This window comes from Cuculus canorus, chromosome 1 (genome assembly GCF_017976375.1).
Source record: "Cuculus canorus isolate bCucCan1 chromosome 1, bCucCan1.pri, whole genome shotgun sequence".
Classification (NCBI taxonomy): domain Eukaryota; kingdom Metazoa; phylum Chordata; class Aves; order Cuculiformes; family Cuculidae; genus Cuculus; species Cuculus canorus.
The window spans coordinates 96655381-96676646 of NC_071401.1; the positions used below are offsets into that span (position 1 = coordinate 96655381).

At 35.3% G+C, this 21266-nt stretch overlaps 1 protein-coding gene across 5 annotated transcripts in view; it reads right to left on the reverse strand.

Moving 5' to 3' along the window:
• ITSN1 (intersectin 1) overlaps positions 1 to 21266 on the reverse strand; it is a 133389-nt gene that overhangs the window by 56078 nt on the left and 56045 nt on the right. For all 5 annotated transcript variants that reach the window (XM_054052039.1, XM_054052037.1, XM_054052021.1 and 2 more), the window contains 6 exons: positions 21035 to 21175; positions 15841 to 15928; positions 15530 to 15669; positions 5775 to 5899; positions 1785 to 2014; positions 315 to 436 (listed from right to left, as the gene is read on the reverse strand). In XM_054052039.1, the coding sequence (XP_053908014.1) occupies positions 315 to 436; positions 1785 to 2014; positions 5775 to 5899; positions 15530 to 15669; positions 15841 to 15928; positions 21035 to 21175 (846 nt within the window). The remainder of the gene's footprint in view (positions 1 to 314; positions 437 to 1784; positions 2015 to 5774; positions 5900 to 15529; positions 15670 to 15840; positions 15929 to 21034; positions 21176 to 21266) is intronic.

The window sequence follows — 21266 nt, forward strand, 5'->3', positions numbered from 1 at the left end:
AGGTACCTTGGAGGACAAGAATCCTCCCGCTGAGATAACGTCCATATAGGAACCTTTTCAAGCACTGACAGAAGCACACAGATCAGCACACTGAAAGAGGTTATGATCTACTCACAAATTATGTTTAAACTTTACACTCACAATGAACTGCAAGAAGCTATCCGCTAATACAATGTCACTATATCATATGGTATTGTTTTGGTATTCACTGAAATATTTTTCTCAAGTTTAAAGAATCTAGCCATATATAAACTTCAATCACAAGTAGAAAAGTTTAAGTACTTTTTTCAAGTAATACCACAATAATTTCTTACCATGACTATGTCACCTGGCTGAATACTGATTTCATCGTGGCTTCTTGATTCAAAGGGATATAGCGCTCTATAATACACTATTTTTACATCCTCCTGAGCAGAAATGGTTAGAGGAGCTTTTTCTGAGCAAAGGAAAAAAAAAAAACCACACAGATTTAAAACAAACAAACTGTTATTTTCAAATATTTGAAAAATTAGGTGAAAGTGGAGAAAAAACTAACAAACCTTACAGTCTCTGTAGGAAGCATATTTTCCCCCTTTTACACAAGGGAAAGTAAGAAAATTAATTACTTAAAATAAAATTTCCTTACTATTTTCTCTTCTGAACACTACTGTATTTTCACTTTTATGATATACAGCTATTTTCATATAAAGAATGCACTCATGATGAAGCATATATGACTTCTCAAATGCTTCGATGATTTTGTAGGCTAAAGCTGATTAGCCATAGGTACAATCAAAACAGTGATGATCTTGCATATACCAATGATGTCCCAAATAACCTTCAGAGCCTGCCTGTCTAGCAGCTTCATTTCCAGCCTCACTCTACTTACAAGAAGACGTTTTAAAATGTTCTAATACATACAGATTGGCTGAAAAGGTTACATACAGATGGCGTTTTTAAAAAATTACATACTAAGGATGCATTATTAGAAAAAGAAAAATACAGCAAAACTCCAAAGATAAGCTAAATTGTTCATGTATGATGCACTACCTATTTTGCTTATTTAGTCATAAAAGTGCCCTCTGCTACTCTGCACAAATAAAATCTAGGAAGAGAACACATTAAGTCAATTCTAGACTTGTACTAAAAGATAAAAAGTAATTTCTCCTTTAAGCAATCCTTTGACCAAATCTTTAAACAAATACTACATTCCCAATCATTTCTCCCGTGCATGTTATCAAAGCCACTTAAGAGGAAATCACGACTCCCAATATGGGCAAAACCCAGTTTATAATGCAAAGAAAAAGGTCTCAGCTCAAAGAAATCATGTGCATTGCAGAAAAAAGGGATTAAATCTTAGACTCCAGGTCATTTGTTCAGTAACCACAATGCATGGAAAACGGGGAAAAGGAAGAAAGAGAACTAAATAATAAACACTGCTACTATAAAAAAATCCCAAGGCATATATTCCACACCCAAATAAGAACTGTGAAGAAAAGTGCAGAAATAAATCTAGACATCTTGCATCAAGATCTTACAATAACTTACAGCTAAGATTCTCTCTTCAGCTGTCACTGTGAGCCTCATCAGCTATGCTTTACTCACTGCTAAACACCACATTTTTAGGAAGTGAAGCCTAAAAGAACTTATTAGAGTCTAGAGCTCAATTCATAAATGATTTATGTTAATAAGACTAGGAATCCCATCTTGAAACATAATATAATCTGTATTAAATGGGAAGACAAAACAGAAAAGAATTGTTCAAGAAGCACATGTAACAGCATTTCTCCATTTTTTCCTTCTACCTGCATTTGACCAAGGAGCCTGGACAGCTGGCTTGACTGGCTCTTGATGCGGCTGGAAAAGCTTACTTAGTTTCTCTTGCATTTCCTGTTTCCCCTTATCCTCACTTTCCTTCTTCCTGGCTATTTCTTCTCTTTTTTGCTTCTCATCTTCTTGAATTTTTTTTTGCCGCTGAAGTTCTTCTTCTGGTTGTACTTGATCAAGCCGCTGTTTATCCCGCTCCTGGATTCGCCTGTTGAACAATTAAGAGGTCTTTTTTAAGGCAGTCAAACAAAAGATCATAAAAGTTAGTTGTCCTTGTGTGAGATCTATAACATAAAGCGTATTCTTTATGGCTTTTGCATACCCTGTAAGAGCTGTTAATTTTATTTTGGTGAGTTATCAACCACTCCACAGCATCTTCTTACACAATGACTCCTAGAGGGCAAAGGAGAAATATTCAGAAAGATTGCTGACTCCATGTGTATTCATAAAGAAAGAGCTCTGACTCTCAAATAAGGGAGAGACCGTTATTTAATGTAACCTACTACTGAGCGTAGGCCTCCATTACCTTGAATGGCTTTGTCTTCGCATTTAAAAACTACCTTTGTGTTTTTATTTTAACTCACCTATCAACTTTGTACCTATACAATACGATTCCCCAGAACTCTAGAAGAGGTACAGAGCAACTTGAGTGTACAGAAATGCAAAACTAGTTTGAGCCAAATGTAAGATGAGAAAAAATATTCAACACACTTCTCTTGTCAGAGTTCTTCAGAGATTTGTAAACTCCTTCTCTACTGAGGCTGTGATCTCTTTTCCTCTACAAAGGCATGAAAATGAATATATTTACCTATGTTCTTCCAATTACTGTAGGAAACTTTACACAGGTATCTTGAAACGGTCTCTTACTTAGCTCACAATGCTCTGAAAACTATAAGCTTGATAACATTCAGGATCTTGCACTTTCAGTCTCAACTTGGAGATTCAACAATTCAATTTGTGCATTCTCTTTTTATAGTTGTCCATGGGATTCATAAACCTTATGCCACTGTTTTAAATGATGAGCCACATAGAGAAAGCAGGAAGAAAGAGACAGAAAAAATTCTCCCTTGGCTGAAGAAATAAAATTCCTTAGCGTCCACAAACACAGACATAATCTCTTCAGTTCCACCTAACTGTGAGGCTGTTCTTCAAAGTCTCTCCCCAAGCAGTACAATTCAAGCAATCTGAGCATCCCATTATATCAGCATTGCAAGTTACCATTTTCATCTGCCTGGCAAATCCTTTGATTTAATCTAGGTCTGTAGATAACAGCTACAGCTATCACTAGACATTTTCAATAATTAATTCTTGCCAGAAAGCTTTCCCTGAAACCTAAGAAGAGGCAAATGATACACTTCAATTTTTATCTGCCCAGCACTTACTTCAGCTCTAAAGTACAGGAAGAAGTCAGGAATACCAATCAAATTGGTTCTGCTTATTTTCTCTAAGCAAAACAATCCTAGGTAAGACTCAAAACAGCCAAAATCTGGGCAGAGGGAGCACTGACCAGAAAATATGGCAGTCCTCATACTCCTGTTGAGGAGCAAGAAGTGAAAATATCTGCAAGCTTCACACAGCCCTCCTGCCAATCCATTCAGAAAATTTCACGTTCCCAACTGCAAAATCTAGAAAGCTAACAAGTCCCTCCCTGCAACAGTGGACATGAAAACAGAAGAATAGAATAAGTGTTCTCTGCTAGAAACAATTTGCCCCAGTAAATATGACTCTAATGGGCATTAGCACAGCATGTTTTATTTTGTTCTCCTATACTTTCCTCATGCATACAAAGTCAATGACGAACGCATGACAAGCTGGTCATTACAGACTTGGCCCATGTCCAAGGGCAAAACATGCCAAAAACTAAGAAAAAAATTAATTCCCTACGGGGAAAAATACTCTTTCTAAAGAGTAGGTTAGCACCAGAGGGCAAAAAACTCATCTCTATCAATGTGTTTTGAGTCAACAAAAATATTTTCTGAGATCTGTCAAGATATCCAGTATCTTAGGATGGCAGCTACTTACAGTCATTTAGCAAGTCAATAAATTCACTGTTCTGATAATCTCCCATTTTGATCTCTTTGTCCTTCATGCGTTCATTTGCAAAGTATTCAGAGCCAATCACTCAGCAGTTTTGTTGCAACACTGAACCTGTATCACACAGAGTTCAATTTTCTTTTGACTTGAGTGCTGTCTTACCTGGTGAGCTTAGTCAGTTGGACTTTAGATGGGAAATTGAGTTTTTAATTATGTTTCCAGTAGAGTGATTAAGTTTTCCCATACTTATAAACAAAGTTTGCTCTAATTGCTGGAGCAAGAAGAGCAGACAAAAATCCACCTTTGAGGAGCATGGGGGTATATGCAATTTCTTTCTTCCTTTCATAGAAGCTGTAGAATTTTCTTCTTTGATTGTTATGGAAGCTGATTTCACAAGTTGAAAACAAAGAAGGGAGTAAGAAGAGACAGAGAAACTAAAGAAACACAAGCCTAGGTGTGAACTCCACAGCTTGGGTTAGGAACTTGACATTCTGCCCTTTTCTTTATTTGAAAACTCCTGATGTGCTAATTATTGTGGAATACAACCTCTAACCTGGGATTTACCTACACCTGCTTCTACTCTTAATTTCCTTTTTTCTCTCTGTAGCTGCATTGTACCACTCAGACAGTTCTTGTCCCAGACACCAAGAGTGAGCTCTTCATTTTACTCAAATGTGGGATTTTTTCCCCCCCCCTCTGAATTGTACAGTACTCCCACAATCTACACGGAATAAGATAATTAGGACTAATTAGCCTTAAGAGATCTTCAAAAAGACCTCCTACAATCCCAAATATGTATCGTCTGTATCTTCATTTGCTCAATTAAGTTATGTGCACAATTCAGTGCACAACTACCAACAAAAAATTGTTGAGATGGTTCTCAATACAAAGTGACTGTGGTTATCCAAGAGGTTAAAGCGCACATAATTACGATCTTAAGATTATCCTTGCTTGCTTTGGTTTTACTAGAGCCATTAAAAGGCAAGTTATTTCTGTAACCATTACGGGGCAGTATTTAGGTTACAAGGATTAATCATTTACCTTATTCATTTTGGTGTCTGTTGGAAGTCAGTAAGGCTGGTAGGCTGTCTGCTGTCAGGTACACCAACTACGATTACTTAGAAGCTTGAATATTTGGGCATCATTACCCATAATGTCTGAGTGCTCAGCCAGCATGAAAAGCCAGACATGAAGGTTTTCACAGCAGAATTTTTTCCTTTTATTTTTTTAAATATGTTTTTGTGCTTTCATTTTTCTGGGAGGAAGTGGAGTATTTTATTTAATATCCCAAAACAGAATATTTTAAGTGTTCTTATACTCTCAGTACGTCAGCAGCATTCTTTTTTCAAGTAAAGTTCCCAAAATATTACCATATTTAATGTAGTTATTTTTGCGTGTAGCAAAAAAAAATAGCTCTGTATTTTATATTAGTGTGAAAGACAGCTAGTAACGTTGTTCAAGCCTGTCTCTAGATGTAGAAGTATATTACACATTTAAGTAACACTCCTAAAACCTGTATGTACCGACAATTCAAAGTCACAGACAGTAGCGGAGTAGAGTAGAAGCGAACATTTAGAATGAACTTACAATGATTATCTTGTCCAATTGCCTGGCCAATTCAGGGCTCACAAGGCATGTTATCAAGGGCATTGTCCAAATGCCTCTTAAACAATGACAGGCTTGGGGCATCCAGCACCTTGCACTCCACAACACACTTCTCATTCGTAAATAGGTCAAGAGATTCCCCTAACTTTAGAAAGGATCATCTGCACTGAAATGAAACTGTCAGCATCTTGAGTACTCCTGTCATTTAATGATATATTATTTGAGATCAGATGATGCCCCAGGAAATGCAAAATTTATTTTACTTGTTTGCAAAATGCTATGCACTTTAACACCTCTGTAGAAAGGGTTTATATTAGAGCAGTTTTTACCTTTGAGCTTCTTTTTGCTTTTCCAGTTCTACTGTCTTCCTTTCTTGTTCTTTCTGTTTCAGCCTCTCAGCTTCCATGCTCTTTTGCTTCTGTAGTTGCTGTTTGTTATGTATTTCTCGCAGATCCTAGGAAAAAAAAGTAGATTACATGTAAACGTACATTGTATGAATCATAACTAATCGCCCCGTATGTTTCATTGTGAAGTAACAAAACTTACAAATGGTTGGATATCTCTGTTCAAACTTACAGTATTTTAAGGCAGATTTCAAAGATCTATAAACCACTTACTGTTTTCCTATTTTAACCCATATTACCCAAGATGTTAAAGGGTTAAGAAACAAGAAAGCTTTTAAATGGGACTCTAAAAACTTGATGAAGGTTTGACAAAGCTTAAAAACAAATTGACTTTTCAGATAAAGTTGTTTGCTAGTTTATTGAATTAATTTCTTAAATTTTATTAAAAAATCTGCCTTCTGAGCTGCCCATAATACCAACTGTTTGAGTTAATCAGTTTTAAATTCATGGCAATTCACTAAAGAAACTTCAGTATTATTTTTATACCCAGGAGACTGAACTCCTTAAAGCAGTGTCTTTACGACAAAATAGCACAGAGAGTGTTTATCCATATAGAAGTCAGTTATCCTCTAGTTAACTGCAAAGACACTGCCTAAAACATTTAGAATATAAATCATAATCAAAAACATCTTTTCCTAAAGATCTGTTCTCTGCATTAACATCCACTAACACAAATACAAATGTTATCCTGAATCTCTTCGCATAACCAAGAATTTTGCATATGAACTCCTCAGAATTAAAAGAGGACAAAAAGGATAACTTTACCTAGGACAACTGAAAATTTTCATTGAAAATAATCAACTTTAAAGCATATCAATTTTTTAATGAAAATACAGTGGAGGCAAAAATAAGCAGAAAATACTTACATAGCAGGGAATTGTTTCTAAATCTGTACCTTAATAATGTCTACTTTTATTGAAATATGTTTCATGCAGGTTTGTTAAGTTCCTGTATTCTTAAAAGCTTTATCTTAATTCATGCAGGAACTGAAACAATTAATCTTGAAAGTATTTAGGTAGTTTTTCAGCAATTCATCATCTACCAATTAGCCAGATGAGGACTTCATGTACCTATCCTCACGCACTGACTGAAATATAGAAAACTGCGTGAGCAAAACAAAGGTAACTAAATATCAAGTGATTCAAAGAGCCAAGATGAGGAAAGTTTCAGTAAGTTAATTTCACGATATTACTAGTAACTTTTTAGCTATAGTTTCATAAAAGTTGAAAGTTAAAACTTGCTTATGTACAGACTATACTCGCAATGTGTCTAAAACATTAAATTAGTGAAAATAATACATGCATCAGTGCTGAACAACTGCACACTGTGCAACGTTAAGTTTTAAGATGTCAAAATAACTACACTGTGAAGAGGAGCAGCACATGACCCTTGCAAGTTATTAAAAACACTTCTGATCTATGGGTGAAAGTTTAAAAAAACCTTAAGATGAACCTTGTGTCCTCTCTCTCTCATTTCACTAATGATCCCAAATTTTCAATTCAATGAGCTGGATTCAATATCATTAAAGAGATAATCAGTTGATATACAAGTTTTAATTAAAACTCTGCTCAGGCCATGAAACTCATTGAAATACGGAGATAATTTGGGCAATACCATATTTAATGATCATCATTATTTTCAACAGTCACATTAGAGCTAAGCAGATAGGATCTGGAATGGATATTACAGAAAATAAACTACTCTTGCAAGATCAGAATTATTGAGGCAGGACATTGCCTTGGGGAAAATTTTTAAACTCTGAATGCCCATGGTTATAAACAATCATGCACAGCCTTATTTTGGGCTAAGGAAAAGGGCTACTAAAAAGGAAATACATTAGAAATATTGAAGAAAATGAGTTTTTTTAGTAGTTGGTCCATAAAGAACAATGAGAAAATAAAAGGATCCAGAGACTGCAGTGAACACACATTTGGTCAGCTGCACCTCGAGCTAGAGGTGGCCTCTGACCAGACTATAAATTTCAGAAGAGCTAACTAGAGCAAACATTCATTTCCAATAACTTTTATGTTAATAATTCAGCTTCTTTAGTGTTGTTAAACTTGTGGTATATTGAGGCACGAAGGATTTAGTGTTTGTTTCAAACTAACTTCGCTGGGGGAACCTCAGTCCCCATCTTGTCTATATGACCACCTAAACCCTATTTGTAACAAAAAATACGTACAAGTGCAAAGGACAAATATACAACCACAAGAAGATGAGCAGTAGGGTGATTTACAAGCTTTCACCTGAAAGGACATAGATTAGAAAATGGCACAGTTGAAAGCACTTTTCCACTTGGCCATCAGTATTATGAATTTTTGTAGACTGCAGAAATCCATAAAACTAAGTATCTATAAAGCTCTTGAAGCTTGAAATACTACTGCTGCTGTGAATTATCAAATATCTTCATGGGTATTCGTGATTTTAACTAGCCATTTCACTTTTCTAGGTAAAGAGACTGCTATGCTATGCACAAGTTTGTTTCCTATATTTCATTAGGCTTTAGTCAGACTTCCATTTATAAATCCTTCGTTGTTCTACTTGCTCTAGCTTTCCTTCACATCCCCGTCCACTTCTGCCACTTAACTCTGTATGCCAAGAAGCTCAAGATTCTGAGTCCTAGCCAATGAGAACTCCTCTTGGCATTGAACAGAGAGCAGTCTGATATGCACACATTTCTAACAAGGCAATGCTCAAGATAACCTGTTGCTATTTGCAAAATTTTAATCCATTTAGACAATACCACTGTCTAGGTTTGGTTTTAATTCCCCTTTGCATCTTTATCCCAAATTCTGGTGTTTGACAAGTAACATAGAAATAATCACTAGGCAAAGAAAGAGGAATTAAAATTCTTGAGGAGTACAAAGGCTATCATAAGTAAAAAAAAACAAAACAAAACAATACACCTCAAAACCTTCAGGTGAGACCACCCAGAGGCAAGTATCTAAGCTTAGTTCACCATTTTAATAAGAAATTTGTAAACTAGCAAGAAAGATTCGGCTCATCTATATCCATAGAACCAGGAGGAATCTCCCTCTAATTCAGAACATTGGTATTTTCCCCCTTCAGAAAGACTTCCTGAATTCGCAAATACATAAAACCCACGTTACAACTTGCAAGATATTTGTGCGCCAAACATTATTAATTTCCACTAGACGTGTAACTGTAAGGCTAGCCCAAACTTTATATTTTAATTATAATTCAGACTTGTAAGTTTATCTCACCAATGAAAACACAATATACACCACTTTTACACCTAAACAAAAAACTGGGGAAGTTGTAGCTGTGAGCCATGCCCCCATGCCTCTCTGAAGCAGGTAGTTTCTCATACCGAGTGCCTACAAGCAGGATCATTAATTACTGCCTCAAAGCAGTTAAACATTGCTGCCAACTGTTGTCCAAATAATTAAATTATTTTGTTTGCTCATTTTTTTTATTTTATCTACATGCTCACTTAAGTTATGACCTCAAGGGCCATTTTTATGATTATTAAAATATTCTGTAGGTATTTTAACACATTCCCTCCCAGATGAACCAATGTGCTAGTTCAGCATTTTGTGACAAGATTTTTCTGTGACACACTTGTAACAGTAAAGAAAATCTAATCTAGTTTATAACCCCAGCACTGGATGGAATATTTTTGGAGATTAAAAAAATGCAATCTATGTCTTTCTTCACACTAGCTAGGAGGAAATAAAGATTTGATGAGTGTCTCACGCAACAGATTGATGCTCTGTTGCTTTGCCAAGCACCAGTGGGAGGACAGAAGAAAGAGGATCAGCATCTCCCATGGTGCTATAGGACACTGGTTTAACAAAATTACAGGAACGCTTCAACAGTTAACAGAATGAAACATTTGCAAGCTGAATATTCAGCACAGTCCTAAACTCATCTTTTACAGACAAAAGCAACTTAAAAGCTGTACATTTACAAATTATATATTGTAACTCTGAAGACATAACAATGCTTTGCTGCATTCCGGTATAGTGCAGGACAAAGCACATCTTACCTTATAAACAGAGAGAAATTGTTACCTATCCAATTAATTCACAAACATACTAACAAGTATAATTTTGAGATGTTACAATAGCCACATTCAGATACCCACATAGTACCGAATATGAATTAAAATGAGTTTCATACAGTAGAGTAATACTCACTACATACAGACAAGTCACATTGCTATGAAAACCTTAATGTTAGAAATGTGATTGTTTAAACCCAGATTTTGCCTTGACAAAAAGACAACAGAACTTAGGATACTTCACAGATTACAGTACAAGATTTCCATTAAATCATCTCCCTTGAGACAAATCAGAGTATTTGGCGCCAGAGGCAAGAACTCTACCATTCTGTGCTCACTGAGCCTTTCCCATAGCAACACTCTTCTACCCATTTCTCCAGCTACCAAGGTGCATGCTTTGTCCTTGACAGAGATAGTTACTCCTTCCACCCCACATTATGGCCACAGAGGATTTGATAAAGAGAATGTATCGCCATCTCTCATACCTGGAATCACAAATTACAGTGCTGTGTAGGAATACTTAAAAGTGTTTTTTTAATAAAATTTCTGAACACCATGACCAAAATAGGCAATTGAAGTTTCAGATAAGCAAAAGACAAAAATAACTAACTAGTACCTTGCTCATGTTGCATTTCAATGCACAATCCTCATCTAGGCAGTAAGGATTAGATAAAGAATCAAATAATGAACTCTTCTCTTAAGTCAGGTTTTAGTGCTAGCACCTCTTATTAAATACTAACTTAGTTAAACACTGCACACTCATCTGTTTATGGTAAAGTGAAGCACATAACTGGAGGAGGTTCATCACTCAGATTGAGATAGTTGTGTACTGCCTGAGTATGGCATGGAGACCTTTAGAAAGGAGTCTAAGTAGTTGACGCAGCCCAGGAGAACTGCCAGGCACTGCAGCATTGCGTCTTCCATTGCCACTGACTGGAAGAAAGAAACGCTCAAATGTAAACAGGCATTCATAGGCAAGACTTGTCCAGTGCACACTGACTAGGACAGGGACTGACAACAACTGGAACATGACACAAAATGCAAACATTTTTAAGAACTTGATACTACTTGTTCATCATTTTTTCCAGACACCGAGAACAGTTTCTTCAGCAAAACTAACGTATTTTAGAACTACTAGTTTAATTGTCTTCTCCTGTGTAGATATGTGGATAAGCTCTAAATACCTGTTCGTCCAGGCTATGTGAAATGATTATTCAGTCTCTGGAGACAAGAACTGAATTACAAAGTATTTTAATTGCATTTTTTGACAGCATGTAATGACTGACCTTTGTAAAATTTAAATGTAAATTTAGGCTGAACGTAGAAACAGTTTGTAAAGGTAAATTATAGTAGAACTACAAAAATACACATAAGAAACCTAATATAAAGCCTTCCATTCTGTAGAATTATTTTATAAATTAGAGAAAATAAACAAGTGCCTCATTAAATTTTACTAATACCTGTATTGATTCTAATTACATTTCTAGGCTAATATTTTTAAAGAGTAACAGAAGTTAAATTCCTTGAACATAAATAAGTATACAAATAAGTAGACTGACTTTCAACCTTGTTACAAACTCAGTTACTTTACGGCCAAATACAACACAATCCACAAGACTAATCTTCTCTGATGAAATGCCTCAAATCTGATTTAGAAGGCTATCTGCCCAGCTGAAGGCTAAGGTACCTATTTCTTTACCACACAAGTACACTTTTCCAACACTGTGGCTTCAGGCTAAAATGATGCCCTAGAAGGCAAATAATTCTAAGTACTAAGATTTTTCTGTAACCACATGGTTCTACCCAGAGATATTCAATAAAGATACTTGAAACTACCTCTTTTGAAATATTAATAACATCTTAAATTCCAGAAAGCTTTTGAAAAGGAATCACTTCTATGAACATTTCCAACTGTTGAGACATTAACACGAAGCAAAAGTGCTTGAGCTCTAAATGACTAATCAGAAGAAATTTAAATCAGTTGTTTCAGAGGGATGAAAAAAATATTCAGTGGAAGAAAAAAAAGTAAAATTCATTTATCTCCCTAGTCACTCATATCACATATTAAGACACAAAGATAAGATAACTTAAGACCAGTTTTAAGTATTCATTTACTGCAGAACTTAAAAACTATAATATGGCAGCAAATGCAGTGCAATCCACTGTATACTACTATGCTGTTAACAAGTTGGCCTTTAACCTAAAATATATTGGAACATCAAGAAAAGCTTATGGACAAGTCATACTAGATACTACTTAACCTGTTTCTTCATCTTATCACAGAACCTTTCTGTATGGGCTATTGGTAGATTAAGTGCAGCCTACTTAAAGAGAATTAATTAGAAACGGAGTTTTGCAAAATTTAAGGATATATTTACATAGGAGATAATGCAACCAGTATTAATTGCCAATAATAAAGAATAATCTCAACAACAATGACAAAAGTTTGGTTTGGCATATACCTTGTACTCAGGGAACATCAGCTTACATATTTACAAATTTGGTTATATTTTCTATTAAACTGAGCATTTTGACTAAGTAAAGACACATACTTCTCTAACTCCCAGCTGGAAATAAGTGCAAAATGCTGTAAGATGGTATATACCTAAAGAGCATTTAGATATGTTTTTAGTTCTTGGAGCTTGCCAACAGTACCACAGCTTTCTGCTTCTTGTCCAGAATCTAGCTGTTAATATAGAATACAAGGCAAGCACCAGTGCCTCTCCATCACTTGTCAGAGAACAAAAGCTGCACAAGACATCAATTATGGTGTTGCCATCCTAACAGCCACGCCATGAAACCTGCATCTCTCAGTTAGTATAACAAAGCACACAGTAAGAGTAGATCAACATTAAAAAGCCTATCAGTTTTAAACTCACAAAATAATTTAGGAACAGCTTTGATTAAAACCAAGTTTTAAATATCTTTAATAAAAATGCTTACTTAAAATAAACATTTCTGTATTTCCCATTTTTACATATTTCCCTTAATTCAAAATATACCCTTTATTATATTTAGAACTCAGGTGTGGTATAATTTTTGATACATTAGTTGAAAAGTGAGCATTATACATTTGACTGGTAATTATACAAACTGCTTGCTATTTTAGCACCAAATGAGCTTGCTGTATTTCCGCATCCAGTTGCTTATATAATAAGTAAACTAAACGTTCTCTGATAACTGGGTAAACTATTAGTTTGGCCATTGCTTATAAGCAAGTTTATTCCAAATTCAAATGTAACAGCCACTTTTCCAATGGCAGCTCCTAAAAGTCATCACAGATTTTTGATTTTTTAGGTAAAACTATCCAAGAACTGTGCAAGTTCCTAGACTACTTTGTTTCAAGCAATATTATTGCCTAAGAGACAGGTATGTTCCACCATAGTTTAAGAACAAAACTTCCACTTCACACAAACACTAATAAAACTAGGAGTGTCAGGAAAGCTTTCACTCGCTTTATGCATAAAGTCTCACATACAAGGTGTTCTGATAGCTCTCTCCAACAATAACAGCAGCCATTAAATCATTGCTGCACATGTAGCATCTCCCAAGCCATTTTTCTGGCAATGGGAGTACAATAACCATTCCATACTGAAACCAGAAAAAAAGATATATCTGTCTTTGTAGATATTTAAATGTAATAATGAAATCATCTAGCCCTTAAAAAAACCCGTATCTTGCAGATCTAGCAAAACTAGAAAACACAGAAGACACAACTCTCACTGAATTAAGCTCCCACTTCTTAGTTTCAATAGTACAACTGCTCCACTGCCTTGTTTCACTTCTTGAAGTCATCTTGTCCAAGCAAGCAAAGAAAGCTGCAGCAAGGCAAAAACACCAACAGACAGCATCCAAAAGTGGTCTTCCTATTAAACATGGCTTCTACATGTTATGAAATGAAGAATACAAACACCCTCAGGCCAGAGGAAGCTTGCTGAAGTCTTCACAAATAACCATCTACAACATAACTTATTTTCAGCATTTACAGTGATAACTCCAAATACTAAGATTTGAACAGAGAAATCAGTTTTCCCATTAAAACTGCAAAACAGCTTACAATCCAATAAGGTATTCTTGGGTAGATGGCAGACATTCTGATAAATCAGTATCTTTGTTTAATATGCCTTTTCAATCTTTAATTTATCATAAGCTTGTTATTTGTTAAGTTGAGCCCTTGGATATTTGAAGTATTGAATGTTGCCTGGGTTTGTCTTGGAGGGTTTTTTTTTGCTAATGTCACACTACTAAGCTTATTCACCACTCTGCCCATTTATAAGCTATTTAGATCAATTACAATCAAACTGAATGCTGATACTTATTTTAGAAATAATATTCTTTACTCATGCTGATCTGCAAAACACTTCAAAATTGCTACATTTAATAGGAAAAAAAATCACCCCAAAATCACATGTTAAGATGTGCCCAAAAATCATACATAAAAAAAGACATGGGAGGTAAACTATTCTGTTTTCTTCAAATTCAAGCGTGAATATTTTATTTGCCTTGTGGCTCTGATGACTCTGCAGAGATTCTCCCCTTCATACCTCCCTGACTAAGATCATGAGAGTCATCTTTGAACTGGCATTGAAACAGCTAGTAGTACAATCTACAGCTTTTATTTTTTCCTATAACTATTAATAATTTTAATATTAAAACAAGCTATTTGTTGCCTAACTTCAAACACACCTTCCATTTAAAGTATCTGATGCAATCATTGTTGATGCAATTTCAACACAGCTACAGAAACATTACTGTATCTCTCAGAGTGCTTTTCCTTCAACACTAGTACCACAGTTTATTAAACTTTGCAGGAAATTGCGTATTCTTCTAGTCAGCTTTCAGGAGAAACCATAAGCTGAATAAGCGGATAAAGTACTTCAGCACTGGAATATTTTATGAAAAACTGAACACTATTAAAAGTTTGTAACTAAAGTCTGATTTATAACTTTTCTCTGAAGAACACTTCCTTTACTCAATTTTCCAATTTCTGTAATTTTCTTGTGAAGAAATAAGCAAAAAAACCCCACAGTTTTAACAAAAAACTCATCAATAAAGCAAAGCATGAAACCACAAACAACAGACAACTACATTCAAGAACAAGTATGATCTTACAAACAGCAGATAAAAATTCTGCATGCCAGTAGAAATTCAAGTCTCTTTATTAAAGATCTCGATTTGAAGTACTGATTCCAGAAGATCTGCCGGCCTACTACAGTCTTGCACTTCGATGCACAAGGATAGAAACTGGTACTTGCATATTTGCAATCACAGATCTGGAATCAGAGCTCAAATTTATTCTTAAATAGATTCTGCAGACTACTTTGATTCTAACTCTAAGTCTGGATGCTAAGTAGCATTTTATTTTTTTTAAAAAAAGAGAGAGATTTGAGAATGTTCCCAAAACTGATATTTTAATCATTATTAAATGAATCATTATTTCACGGCCAGGTTGGATGGGGCCCTGGGCAACCTGATCTAGTGGGAGGTGTCCCTGCCCATGGCAGGGGGGTTGGAACTGGATGAACTTTAAGGTTCCTTCCAACCCAAACCATTCTATGAGTCTATGAATCATTCTAGCTCAATATTTTATTTCATAATCAAGTTAAAAATAATTGACTGAACATTCAGGAGAAAGGGTTAAAAAGTCTAGGATTACCTTCAGTTGATTATTGAAAATATCAATTTCCTGAAGTTTAGATCTGGTTTCTTTTTCTACTTCATCTAGTTGGTCTCGAAGCTGTTGACGTGCTAGTTCCTTGGCTTCTAAGGCTCTTTTGATAGTAAGAAGAGAGTCTCCTATTTTTAAACATATTGTCAAGTAAGTATTTTCTTACATGGAGAATTTCTCGTCATAGAAAGTGACATTTTCCAGCATGCATCTTGTAATACAAAAAAATAAATTACCAAGTACACTGTGCAATACAGCATCACATCCTAAACGAACTTAGACATGTACTGTATACTTACTGTGCAAACTGTTCTGTTGAACCTGCTTTAGCTGGTCGTTAAGCAATTGTTTTTCTGGAATCAACCTTCCAAGCATCTGCTGAGATTCCTGAAGAGAGGACAAAGAGAGAAAACAAGAGAAACAGACAAAGAGGTAAATGAAGGACGACCTTTGCCATAAGATCTCTCATTTTCACTTCTTCTGAAGTGAATCTTTACTTTTTCACTTACTAAATTGCTTATTATTGTTATTATCCAAGCACCATGTACTTAGTACTACCACTCATAGTTCTCTCCTAATACAAAACATGTGAGCATACTGAATTTAAGCATATTATTTGAAAAATAGTTCTCACTGAATACATAACATAGAATGAACTTGAAATTCAGGGCAAAATGACAAGGGTATTTTTTAGGAAATGTTAAAGCAAGCACATACCAACAGTTTAATTCTCTGTTTAATAAATGATCATTAACTTTTATCAAGATTAGAAAAACAAATATTTACATTTTTTAAAAAAAAGGAAAAAATTAAGGCTTTCACTTTAAAGAAAAATATTATAGCCAAAAGCTACACGACACAACCTCTGTTAGATGAGGATATTCGAGTCCTAGATCTCTCAATTTACCACTCTTGAAAGAAGATTATGATCTCTCTCAATTTCAACACACAGAACATTTTACACATATATATTACAGGAGACCCTGTGATGAGAAATTCCTCATTGAACAGATCATATATCTATACATCACATATAATCCTTGCTCCTTCTGGAGGATGAAGTGTTACTTCATACACCTTTCAGAAGCCTTGACCTACAATTTCAAGTTGTCAAAACATATTACAGAAGTACGATGTGAGACAGCTGATTTTATAAAAGCTGCCTGGGTGTCAGCATCCCATACTGCAAACACACCAAGTAATTTATTTCAGCAGTTTTCTTGAAGTGTAGACTTTTGAAGAATCTGCCAATTTCAATTTGTCACAAAGGACAGGAAATGACAGCATACGATTCTAAGAATAAATGTCATCTAATCTCTTTCATACCATAGTGAGTCCCATGAAAAGTTTGTAGGTTTTGTTACAAGAACACAAGACTGACCATACTGATTGGACTCAGCAGTTGTCCCACTTTACTCAGGGCAGGCTTTGACTGGGCCCCTGCAGCGTACAGCTCAGATCTTCTTATGATCATGCAATTACCACAGACTACAGTAATCTCCATGTTCTTAAACATTCTTAAACAACATGCAAAACACCGTCCTTTCCATTCACACTTTTCCTTCCACCATACACTCCCATACTAACCACCTGCTTTCCCCTGCCAGAGATGGGGACGAAAAATTTCAACAGTATTATTAAATCAGTAAAGCACATGGGAATCATGGAAAAGAAGTTTTTAAGTAGTAGAATTCAAGAAAGGTGGCATTCAATAGACTAAATGTGTTGACAGACAAACCTCAAGAGAAAGAGGAAAGAAAATGACCTTTCAAAACACAAGGATACCAAAATCGTATCATTCCAATTCAAGAACCACTTAAAATAAGCCAAATAGCAGAAGAGATGTCAAAGTGAGACAGGATTGACAGAAAAATTACCATTCTGCAAGCACAAAAAGTAACAAAGGACAATATTTCAGGGTAGAATGTAATTCTAACCTTAGCTGTTTATTTTTAAAGAGAAGATGACTTCTAAACTGTAGAGTACTCAACCTTAATACAGAGAATATTTTGTATAGTATGCAAGAACAAAAAATGCCAAGGGACCACAAAGGTCATTCTGTTTCCCGAAATCACAATCAATCATGTAATAAGCATCTATTCCAACAGTGTCCACAACATGTTTTTTCACACCCGTTAGTTGTACTGAAGAAAGAGAGTGAAGAAATTAATGGCATTACTAAGAGTGACTTTTCATGCAAGAAGAAATTACCAAGAATCTAATAGTGTCCCTACAGAGCAGTAGAAAGCAAACTATGCAACCAAAAATCAGTTCCCATCAATCTAATCAGGGAAAGGTCTCTTCTGATCCTGAGCAAGAGGGTGTATAAGGAACTGAGATACCAACGTACATCTTGAGTCTCTGTCACACACCCTGCTTATCAGTGCTTCAGAGGAAAGGCAAATTACTCAAGAGACAAAGCGTTGCCCAAGGAGGCAAATAAACCCTGTAGGTAATTAGCAGAAGCCCTGCAGACAGTACAAACACAATTCAAACACATACAGTTACAGCGTTTGGAAGGCAGGATCCTTCCAAGCACCCCTGGAAATAGTACTCTATCAGACACTACAGAATCATACAGCTAGCACAAATTTTCACGACCCAGGATTAACTGTTACGCAATTTCTTCCACAAGTTTGATTAAACTCCAATTTGAAACTAAGTAATATGTTGAAGAATAATTACTCCTTTGAATCAACTCATCTTTCCATGGCAAGTGTCAGATGTATTAAACTAAAATATTTTCAGGTGAAGATACAATAACTGAAAAAAATAACTGACCATATGGACTTTTTAATCTATTGGAGAGTTTAGAGGATCATAATCTACTTTTAAAAAATCACTTTAGTGCTTCAGTCTTATCTCTACAAATAAGATAGTAAAATCTTTTTCTCAGGAAAAAGCTGTCCACTCTTTCAGGTTCTTCCTATATAAAATTCCTTCTTTTCTATTCTGACACTTCTTTCTGGGATCACAATTGTGATAAACCCCTCAAGCAACACTAACTGAAACACTGGTGGTAGAGATGAGTCAGTACTTGAGATGCGATGATACTGCAAAGCCACAGCTATTGCTGTCAGCTTAAAAAAAACAACAAAATCTCAAAACCAAAAATCCAACAAAACAATTACCAAGAACAGCAAGTGTGATTTTCATTACAGGAGTGCTCTTACAGTCACTGCAAACAAAGCAATTTAGAAAGCAAACAGGTATTAACTAAGCAGCTGGATACACACCATCTAGTACAAATGACAATGACTAGAGATGGTTAAAAATCACTACAAATATAGTAGTGATTCCAAACTACGTAGTATGTAACAACTGTACAAAATTCATTCTACTTCACCAATTTGTTTCAATAAAGAAGTTTCAGGGTGGTGTCAAAATGCTGAAGACAAAAAAAAAAAAATGCAATCTGCTTTTTGACCACTGAGGTCAGATAACATGTAGAACAAACTAAATGTCTGAAAGGTGAAGAATCCCTCTGCTCTCCTTAATTTTTCCTTTCATGGTGATGCAGTTAAAACTGACACATACAAGCTAGAGCACCTCTATGTGCTATATCAGCCAAGAATATGACTAAAAATTAAAAAAATTGGTAGCGAGTGTACAGAGAACACTGCTCCTTGTTCATCTAGTGCTTTTTAATAAGCAATTTAACCACCTTTCCTAGTACAGAGATTACCTTTCCCATTACTTGTTTCCCAACAGTGTGGGGTTCACAATTTTTTCTTTCCTCTGCACCTTCAATTCATTAAACCCAGCTGTGGAAGCTCATTCCAATTTCTTCATCATAATGATATTTTCTCTCTTTTTTTTTTTTCTACTGTACCAGTTATAACAGGACCCTTTTCCAACTCTAACACACTGGTCTTTGTTACAACATAAATTACTTACAGCTTTCTACTGTAACATATCATTTTTTCCTTCTTGATTTTCTATATAATGACAAAAGGAAGGACATACTTTAACTTTCCTGACTAGAGAGGCTAACTGAACAGAAATCACCAAGTTAACAGAAATGACATATGAAAGTCATATGAATTATATGAATTCCATATAATTTGTTGAAACAGCATCCATTATCTATGGCTGTATAGCTGTCTAGCTTCTTCTGCAGGGAGTTAAAATACCTTAGACCATTTCTGTGGAAATCTTTTGGAATAGAAGGATTAGAGGGAGATTTGGGTGGCTGTTCCTTTTACATTGGCTGTTGGCTATGCAAATAAGATCAGTAGTCCTTAACTTACTCAGGTAAATGGGGACTTATTCACACATTTGATCAAACACAGTCAGCTGTTTGTCTCTGAGCCAGCACTGCTAAGTGTAACAATTTCCTACTCTTGATTCAATGCTGTGTGACTTCATTTGCAGTCACCACTACAGAAGCATTTCATTAAAGACAGTGTTTTCAAATCTAACTACAGCAGTTGGTTATTGTCACAAGCCTCACTCAGTAACACTTCCTGTTTGCATCAAGTGGACACAAACACTGCAAGAATATGGTCCTTAAATTATACTCTTTATAACAAGCTGCTGCTATAAGAAAGATGCCTTATGAAAGGTGTAATGGTGCATACAACTTCAACAGAAACGTAAGATGTTTTAAGAAAGAAGAAAAAAAGAATAAAGTCAAAGAAATACTCATGCATAAAACAAAATACTTGAACTTTCAAGTTCTGTTTTTGTTCAAATGAATATACAATATTAACTACGTTTCGAAAGTCGAAATGGAAAGTCGGATTAAGTTTTAAGACAGGTTTTACACCTAAGCCCATGTAACATAAGTGTGAGATCCTCCTTGTAGTAGTAGAAAAGCACTGAGAGCCCCCATTACTGGCCAAAAATTAACTTCAAGCAATACCAAAGATTTAATAAAGAGAAAAATCCCTGAATCAAGTACTACAACTCATCTGGAAACCTTTACAAATTACAAAGGATATTCTTTCACTGAAAGCAGACATATACTCAATGAGCAGACATATATAATTCCATCTTCCCATCTTTAATTTTAGATAGAAAAACAGGAAAGATGAATGCCAGGGTTCCAACAAGAACTAACCGGTTTAAATGGTAGCTTCAAGTTTGAAAGTTAATTATTTCATAATTTAAAAAAAAGCATCACCAACAAGCCATTTCACTTCTTTCTTCCAGCACACAAACAGCAATCACTGCCAACAAAAATAAGTCTTAAAATTCCATGCTCCTCATCCCCCAAAATCCCTTAAAGTCTTCAGCCTAACAGCTTTAGCGCTTCCCACAGGAGGATTCTATGAGGATGAAATCATCACCACACACATCTTCAAGCATAGGAAACAATTCCTAGAAACATCTGAAGAACATTCATTCACAACAATGATAAATTATCTACACTAATTCCTCCTGTACAAGGAACAACACATCATATCTTGTGGCAAGTTTGTTTAGGATATTGAAACAGCCGAGGAGGTCAACATGCAAGGCTGAGAACAAAGCCAGAAAATGTTTTCTTACCTGTAGCTGCTGTTGCAAATGGGTGATTTCTGCAATTCTCAGTTCTCTAGATTTATTCGTACTTTCAATTTCTTGTCTTTGGGTAGATAGACGGCATCTGATATCCTGAAGCTTCCCCTCTAACTGATTTTTTTTATCGTTCTTCAGAAAAAAAAGAAAATTTTTATTTCTTATCAAAATGGCAAGATCTAAAAAGTAATTTAATTCCATATTGAAAAGTTGAAATTACTGA